Source organism: Nanorana parkeri, unplaced genomic scaffold (genome assembly GCF_000935625.1).
Source record: "Nanorana parkeri isolate BGI_ZX_2015 unplaced genomic scaffold, ASM93562v1 scaffold184, whole genome shotgun sequence".
NCBI lineage: Eukaryota > Metazoa > Chordata > Amphibia > Anura > Dicroglossidae > Nanorana > Nanorana parkeri.
The window spans coordinates 1,629,757-1,639,409 of record NW_017306452.1 but is presented as its reverse complement, the minus strand read 5'-3'; the positions used below and the strand labels follow the sequence as shown (position 1 = coordinate 1,639,409).

At 41.8% G+C, this 9,653-nt stretch overlaps 1 protein-coding gene across 1 annotated transcript in view; it reads left to right on the top strand.

The window, feature by feature from the left end:
* The window catches only part of THSD7A (thrombospondin type 1 domain containing 7A), a 212,495-nt gene that overhangs the window by 141,005 nt on the left and 61,837 nt on the right, over nt 1-9,653 (top strand). The window contains exons 5-6 of the mRNA XM_018555121.1: nt 2,674-2,829; nt 4,284-4,487. Of these exons, the coding sequence (XP_018410623.1) occupies nt 2,674-2,829; nt 4,284-4,487 (360 nt within the window). The remainder of the gene's footprint in view (nt 1-2,673; nt 2,830-4,283; nt 4,488-9,653) is intronic.

The following is a 9,653-nucleotide window of genomic DNA, read 5'->3' as shown; positions in this document are numbered from 1 at the left end:
TATATATTACATTTTAGATACACCTTGAACAAATAATGAAATGTCCATTGTTCTCGTTTGTTCACACCCACTTCATTAATATGGAAATTGCCCCGACTGCCTGCACAAGCTGATTGACAGGCGACATCTGTCCTCACATAACACAAATCACGGGAGAGCCCAGCGTCTCTTAGTAATCCCATGCAATCTCCAGGAGTGCTCTCTTATTAGTTGAACCCCCCCGCCCCAAACACACACAGAGGAAAGTAAATGCTGCTATTTGTGAAATAAAAGAGCGTTTGCGGATGTGGCCTGATATAGACGGGGGGCAATTACCAGCAACCTAGAGACCTAGAATAGAATATTCCGGGGCTCAGGGGTTAATGGGAGACATACATGTTTAACGGGAAGTAACGTTCTTATTTCCTTCTAGAAATGTGTGAGGTATGCTGACAATGGTGAGCCTGCCTGGAGAATTTCAGGGATACTGTATATAATATAGAGTACAAAGTAACAAACAACAGCCAATCAAAAGTAACTAGTAACTCAAGCCTAACCGGTACAATATGGATTCTGGGTTTTGGCTGATTATACATTTTGCAATTTGTTTTTTGCTTCCTGATCTGTTTGATTTATTAAGCTTAACTTATAGACAGAGTGAGTGCACACGTACGCCTGATGCTGTACAGGGCGTATTTTTCTGCCAGAGAGTCACAGCTGCTGTGTATGGACCCCTGCACAAATCAAAAACAAGATGCAGCTATACACTGGTACTTGCATAAGCATGCACATGTGCACAGAAGTACAACTAGTCAGTCTGCATTCGGGGTTGGATGTTCGTGCGCATGTGTGTTTTTACGCAAATACCGGCGTATACCCACTTACAGCAATTGATTTCTACGGGCAGCTGTACGCAGCAGCTGTGGCTCCCGGGCGGGGAAATATGCCCGGTTTTGGTTGTTGTATGGCCTCAGGAATCCATATGCTTGAAGCCATGAGGTACACATCCAAGCTTTTAACAAAAATGTGCAGATAATATATAAACTGACAAAAAAATAGCACAGCGTTTTTGGTGCATTGACTCACAGCACATTAACGTGCAGAAAAACAAGAATAGTGTGGATCCAGCCTTAAAGTGGACCTTGCACCCAAATAGCAAGAGAGGAAGGAACCTGTCTCCCATCTTAATTTCTGCACTAAACTGTAAAAAAATGGGGGAAAACATTTTTGAGAGTGCCTCAACCATCCTTCTGGCAAGATCTTTGGGAATGCCGTGTTGCCCAAATCTTGTGAGAAGATGCTACTGCAATTGGCTATAGATTCATTCATCTCACAAGATGTCCGTAGGACATCTTGTCGTAAGGATGGTGACATCCCCCCCGCATTACGAAAGCCTTGGGAAAGGTAAGTATATTAACTAGTTTTTATGTTCCCAACGCGGATTTGGCCAAAATTCAAGCTGTGTATGGCCAGCTTAACACTGGCACACTCCACACTTCCATTCACTGAGCTAGATAGAAGGTGTTGCACCAGCTGCAGAGGGAAGCCACAACATTCTCTGCAGGCAATTTAGTTGCTGTATCTCTTTCTTGCTCTGTGCACACTTTAGTGGTAGATTGGAGAGTTCATTGACAGTTTAGAATATCAACCAGACAGTATGTTGACATGGTTTTTGCAACAACAAAAAAACGTGACACATGGGATGTAACCTGTAAAAAGGATCTTCAGACTGTCATGTGTCTAAGGCGGTATGATGGCCTTTCTATGGTCCTATCACACTGAAAGGTAAATATGCTTCTTGCATTTAGTGTGACACGACAGCTGAGCTTACTGCCCGTGCCCAGGGGACTTCCTTCCTACTTTCCCAAATAAGAGTTAAAGTGAAAGCAGCCTATGATTATTATTTTCTTTTAACTAATAATCCAGTACTAGAATTGTTTAAATTTGACCAATGTTAGTCCTTTTTACACCTTCTGTTTCTTTGTTTAAAAATATTATATGCGACAGCTTTCTTTTTAACATGTAATTGGTATGGTCACATGACACCATGTCCATGGATCACCTTATAGCAAGGACGAGTTAACGTGTATTGAATAGAAGCTGCAGAGAATAGGTTTTGTATTTTTCCATAGACATCAGTGATCTCTCCACAAGCTCTACCGCATATTTTTGTTCTGGAATAAGAGTAAAAAACAAAAAAATAGACAAAATTGAAACAGTAAGGCCTTGTTCACACTAAATGCAGAGCAGATCTGCATGAGTTTCTGCACACGCAATGCAGTGGGTTGTGCCGCTTTTATGCCGCCTTTTTGATGCGTTTTTTATGCGCTACTGGCCGTTTTTGGTTAAAAAAAACATTTTTTTCTTTTTTTTTTAGTTTAACATAGGCTTTCAGTGAGTTTGCATGCGTTTTGATGCGTTCCAGAGCAGGTAAAATAGGGCCTGCTGCAGTTTTTTTACCTGCTCTGGACCTGCTTTGGAACTGAACGCTGCGATGTGAACTGGAGCTAAAAATACCATTGGAATACATTGGACGCAGTTTTGCTCCGGTCTGTAACTGCTCTGCACCTGCTCTGCGCTTGGTGTGAACAAGGCCTTACAAATGATGGGTGTTTTATTATAAAACAAAATGGTGGGCGTTGTGTCCAGCTTGTCCAGCTTCATGGAAACTGATGCATTTTTGTTCTATTACAGCATCAAAACCAGTGGACGCCAAGCTTTGTACAGACCCTTCTTTGAGTACCAGCCAGCTCTGCCATGTCCCATGTCCTATAGAGTGCGAGGTGTCGGCATGGTCAGCGTGGGGTCCATGTACGTTCGAAAGCTGTGATGACCAGCAGAGCAAGAAAGGTATGTAAGGTGAAAGGATTCTCTGGTGCTGACTGTATAAAGTGACTCTTCAAAGAGCCAATGAAACAAGATGCTTGCTATTCTCTGTGTCAGCTCCTATATGTGCCTCCTTGCATATTCATCTTGGCCAAAAAATATAAAAGAAGAGGACATTGATCTAGTGGGGAACTTTTTATTTTTGTGGTTGGTATCACTTAGACTTTATAAATACATGTAGATTGTCTTCTTAGTGTACAGGTTGTTTAAATAGAAGATTAAAATGTTTACATTGAAACAAATTGTATATAATAATAAAAGTGGAAAGGAAGCATTTGGACCCTGGGGTTGTCCTATCGGCATTGCACTCCAATAGTATTGCAGTGACGATTGTACGATGTGTCCGGGTTTCGAACTGGCAGCTTCTACACACCAAAGCATGCCCATAGCTTCCGTGGCTTGTGGTGCAAAATCTAAGATTGAAGCTCCACCACAAATGTATAGTCCAGATATAAATTTTCTTCAATAAAAGGTCAGGTAGAAGACCAAAAAAAAGGAATCCAATGCCCAAACTTACCTCCTTCATTAGGTCGTAAAGACAGAAAACAATGCACATGGACTGAATTGAGGATACAATTGTATTTTGACAAGTATAGTATCATGCACAGGACTCATCAACAAATGTATTCAAGTGTAAAGTCAGGTAGAAGACCAAAAAAGGTAACCAACTCATTTCAGGGGCCCAAACGTGTCCCCTTCATCATGGTTCAAAGATAGAAAACAATGTACCGGTATATGGACTGAATTGCCCATACAATGTTAATGGTATCTGGACCAGTATAGTATCAAGCACAGGACTCATCAGAAGTTGGTTTAGCAGTTTGATACAACATTGGTCAAAACACCATTAACATTGTATTCTTAACTTAGTTCATATAAATTGTTTCCTATCTTTAGGTCCTGATAAAGGGGATGAGTTTGGACCCAAGAAACATGCTGGCTTCCTTGGTGAGGGCTTGTTCACATCATGTCCAGGTCGTGTCTGGACCAGACCAGTTCCCGGACCAAAAAAGCATCCCAATGTATTCATATCGTATTTCTGGGCTCTGTTCACACCAGCGCAGTCCATTCTGATCCAGACAAAAAATATATGCTACTCGTCTCATTTTGTCTGGTCTAGGATGCACTGGAATGCATGGAAACGCATTAAAACGCATGCAAATGCACTCGACCGCACCTGAAAGCCCATTGTTACCTAAAAAGAACATTAAAAAAAACAGCTCCGGAACGCAGCAAAACGCAATGCACCGCGTTCCAGATCTGGTCCAGGAAGATACTGTGAACCTGGCCTTATGCCTGACCTTACACTGGAAATAAATTGGTATCTGGACCAGTAATTTGTCATTGTTGATTTAAAACTTATATTAAAATTTGATTAAAGCAACGTGTAGTAACATTGATTTTTTTCTTCTTTGTAGGCTTCAAGCTCAGGAAGCGTTACGTCACGAATGAGCCCACGGGTGGCATGGGAAGCTGCCCCCACCTAGTAGAGGCCATTCCTTGTGAAGAGCCATCCTGCTATGACTGGAGGCTCGATAAGCTGGAAGAATGTATCCCTGACAATGGAAATAACTGCGCATCCGGGACACAAGTGCCAGTTGTCACCTGTATCAACAGCGATGGTGAGGAAGGAAAGGGGTCTCCAATAATGATGGCCTTATGAACACAATAAAAAAATGTTTTGTACTTCAACTTAAAACAGGGATATTCACAAAAGGGTGAAGAGTTTGGAGAAGGCAGGAGAAGGGAACAATCTAGGACAACATAGGTGAACTGGAAAGTCAGCTGAATTGGAGAATTTTTCCAAAAATGTTGTCCTAGATTGTTCACTTCTCCGGCCTTCTCCAAACTCTTCACCCTTTTGTGACTAGCCCTGTCAGTTTTGGCATCAGCCAATTTATTGAAAACAATGCACTGCTTGTGCGGCTGATATTTTATCTCAACAGCTGTAAACCAGGGAGGTTAAATTAGGTCTAGATTGGTCCCTTCTCCAAACTCTTCACCCTTTTGTGAATAGCCCTTGAAGTGCTTGTCGAGCCAAAAACTTGTTTAACAGTTTTAGATAAAGTGGAGGAGGATTAGGACCCCTGTCAGGTTTCTGCTGCTATCCGAGCTTCATTAGAGGGATTAACTCTCACTTTCTGTTCTGCTGAAGTTTTCCATCACACATGAGAGCACCATTAAAGAAGATTATGATACTTTTCTGGTGCTACAATTAATATATTATAGGTAAAGCCCCAACGCCGAATTCCCATTCACGGCAGACATTAGGAGAGACAAGGTGAAGTCTGTGGCCAGTAAAACTAACCCACATCTTTAGGGAAGTTCATTCATTAATGCGTTTCCTACTTTAATGCGATATTAAAGTCAAACGGTTTTGACGTTTTGAAGCTTATTCGAATGCTGATTAAACCAACTACAATGGATGCTGCTCCTTTTTTGTTTGAAGGTTTTAACTTCAAACAAAAATCAGCTGGTCCCCTGTGCACTGGTCCTGATATCCTGCTATGGAGCCACCCTTGTGTGTGTCTCCATAAACACACAGACACAACAAGGCAAAGCACTTTCCTTCTCCTTACTTCTCCCTCCACCCTTCTCCAAGCTAATAGGTGGACATCTGCAGTAGACTGTGCTGTCCCTGGTGATCGTGTACTGGACAGGAAGTTCAGGGAAGCCAAGCTAAGAGAGTTGGAGCTGTTTGGAAACATGATGGTTGTCAGTGTTTGAGCAAAAAATGTAAAGAAACATTGTGCTGGGTGATGTATATTTGTCTGATCTAGATTCATAATTGCAAAAAGTTTGAGAGTTGAATACTACTACCGTACTCCTTACTGCTATGTCCCTTGTGATGGGTGCTGTAGTGACTGCGGATGGCGCCGCTTCAGATCCAAATAGGTCATGCCTGATGAAGGGACCCTGAGTGGCCCCGAAATGTTGCAATGTGACAAGATGTGTGTGCATCAATACAATGATCACTGCTTGGCTGCTGTACAGGCTATAGTGAATAGCCCACACAGCAGCCCTTCAGTTCGACTGAACCAAAGGGCTCCGGCGGCCGAAGAGAGCCGAAGGATCAGCCGGAGCTACGGCTGTATCCTTCGGCTCCATAGTGAATAACCCCCTTAGTCTCAATAACGTAAACGAATGCAGCCGCCTCATCTAAGAACATGTCAGCTACAATGTATTCAGTATTTGTTCTGGGGTTTAGATGCACAATAACAATGGCAGCTCCTATATTCCCATCTTCCTTCTGCACTTCTGAAGAGTACTTTGACTTCATAAACATACAAGACCAATAAAATTAAAAAGCATAAATAACCTAAAACTCGCTGTTTATGAATTTGGAAACATTGCAACAATATTATCTCCACCTCGGCATCAGGATACATCGGCACCTTTAAATGACATTAATTAGCATTTAAATTGACAACCCCAATATGTCTTCCTGCTCTGTATGCAGCTATAGAGCTCTATAGTCTCTGCTGTATGTTTGATGTTGTCTGTATCCCCTTAAAGAGTTGGTAAGAACAGGAAACAGACCTCAACTCATTACACTAATTGGTGGGAGTAGATGTCGGCGCTTTTAATGCTGACTACAACCCATTTCCCTGCAGAAAATCCAAGTGACACTATAAATATATATTTATTTTACGTCAAGACGGCAAATTAATTATAAATTCACACACGCCGGATCGTGGCGCGTGAGGTCACCGCTCGCTACATTCCAGCTACTAGATATACAACCAGCTTCTCGAGGTAATTACTGAAAATACATGGGATAATTAAAAATCAGCACGTCTTATTTTTTTTATTAGGAAATATTATATTGCTGGTAGGAAAACGGAGGATGGAAATTGTTAAACCCAATTTGATTGACTCTTTATTTTTTTGTGTTTGTATGGTAATGTGACATTTTTTTTTTTTTTTTACTTTAGTGCTTTTTTTGTTTAAGCCTTCTACAAATATTTGAGATATGGTTAATTACAGTCCTATCGTATAATTTGCATTGGTATATATATATATATATATATATATATATATATATATATACACACACAATTGTATTTTAAAGGGTGCAGTAACCCATAGCAAGCAATCGACATTCATCTTTTATTACTTAAAAAGTATCTTAACCCAAGAATGAAAATGTAATATATTGCAGCTTACCAGACCATAGATGTGTTGGCTTTTTTTTATGGCTTTTTTGTCTCTTTATTTTTACCTGGTGATCCTGCCAGTAACACACTTCCTGTCCTAGGGTGACAACTAGGGATGCACCAATATATTGTCCGAAAATGGCACTTTTGGCATAATGCCGAAAGTGCCATTTTCTGGCCCATACATCGGCGCATCCATTGATTCTCTCCTCCCCACTGGGCGCTGCTCTGTGACCCAGCAGGGAGGAGAGAAACTGTCACAGGCGGCCGAGCGCTGCGGAAGGAGAGCGCTGTGAGCGGCCGGCGTCTCTCCTCCCCGCACCGCTCAGCCTCCTGTCACAGTTCGGCAGAGCGGTGTGTGGGCGGTGACAGGGCTATCACAGGAGGGTGAGCTCTCCTCCTCACACCACTCACTCAGCCTCCTGTAACAGCGTGTCAGAGAGGAGAGCAGGTACAAGCCGTCAGTGATCGCTGAGTGTTTGTAGATAATTGAGGACATGGTATGTTTACTATATCCTCAATTATAAATGAATGGGAAGTAATCTACATCACCTCCTGTTCATTCATAGTTGTGGATATAGTAAACATACTCTGTCCTCATGTTATGAATGAACAGGAACACTCAGTATAGAGGAATCCTGTTCATTGATAACAGGGGCTGCAGAAAAAGAGATTGAGGACTCTGTGTTCTCAATCTCTTTTTCTATTTTAAAAGGGAAATATCAGGAGTCTGTTTAGATCCCTAATATTTCCCCAGAAGCCCCTCAATGTAAAGTAAAACATGAAAATATTTAATAAAAAAATGAATAAATAAAACTAAATATAAAAAATTACAAAGCTTATCAAAAATAAAATAGTTTAAACAAGTTAAAATAAAAAAACATTTTTGGTTTCGGCCTGACATTTTTTGAAATTTCGGTTTCGGTTTTCATTTCTGTGCACCTCTAGTGACAACGCTCATTCATTGTACTGTATCTATGGAGGAGCGGCGTTGTCCTGCTTGGACAGGAAGCAGGCCTGAGCTACAGAACTCCTCCCCCTCTTCCCATCTCCATTACATGGGGTTAGGTGTTCTGCAGTCCACAGAGAAAAATAGAAAACATGCTAAACATTGTTAAGCACAGCAAGTTATAAGTTCATATGATTTTATCGAAGGTTTTTTTTTTTTTACTTATTAAACAGATGTGATGCTAAAACACCAGCACATGGATCTTCCCCAAATATGACCTTATTTTATTTTGGCTTATGAAACAGTAAAACAGCATACACCTTTCTCCCCAAACCTTGGGCCTTAGTCATAGCTAAGCCATATCAGGAAGTTGACTGTTAGCATTTTAGTATGTCCAAGTGGGACTGATATTTTAACTCCTATTTTAACACCCAACATAAAAAAAGAAGGTTGCGGCGTTTCGGCTAAACGGCCATAATCATCAGCTATGATTAAGGCTGTTTTGCCGAAACACATCAGCGTTCTTGTTGCTTTTGAGAAAGATCCCAGTCAGACTCCAGCTTTGCCTTTTAGTTGAATAATTCATGTAGAGTGTACAGGAGTATTATACTATTGAGACAATTTTCCATGAACTGCAATGGCAGAGAGGTAGGACATTTTTTTCATTCATATAAATATATTTCCATCCTGCATCGGCACTCCTGATTTGCTCACACCAGATATGTGGACATTGTCACATGATCCTGCAAGTCTGCTTCCTATGTTCAAAGATGCTGCCTAGGATAAAGGATCACTACATGGGCTCTTGATGTGATGTAGACCCAGAGAGGGATTTACTCCTCAATGGAAATGAGCCTGGATAGAAGAACTGATGTCACTCTAGTGCAGATGGTGAATTATGGGGACACCAGAGGTGTCAGATTCAAAGCCATTTTATTGCAATGCCACCTCTGCAGCCCAGGACTGATATATAGTCCCTGACATAACAACCATGCCGGCTGCATAGCGGTAATGTAAAAGGCACATTAGAGGCAAAGAATGACCATAAAAATTGCCTTGACTTCCACTTTACGTTACAACCTCAGTTCCACTTGAAGGGAGCGCTCATGCGTCACTCGCGTCGCTCCTGAAGAAAACATTCTATCAATAAAATATGTATCTGAAGGTGGTTCTCTAATAGTTTCATTGGCCACCCTCGGGGGTCCATCATTTGCCATCCTCCAGCAGTTCCTCCGCTGCCTTCTGCTCGCACAGCGGGAGATTGAAATGCAGGAATGTGCCTCTGACACTGAGCTGTGAGATATCTTCACGGCCTTGTCTGGGAGCTCCTAGACTTTGTATCCTCTCGCAGTATTCTTGTTACATTTATATCCTTTGTTTCAAATCTTCATTGCTGCTCTTCTTATTTCAGTAAGGGCAAGTTCACACCCGAACTGCATGCGTCTGCGCAGCTGTAGTGCCTACAATTGTGCTGCAATTTCACCACAATTAATGCAGGGTTTTCTTTGTGTGTGCTTAAAATGGGATTTCAGGTGCGTTTGCATGAGTTTTTGATGTGTTTGATGCGTTCCATGTCTACTGCATCTGGTGTGAGCTGCACACCTCAAACAGTGCATTCTGGCCCGATCGCATTCCAGCCGGCTCACTTTGTTTTTGGGTGTAGGGGGGGGGGGGGGGGGCAC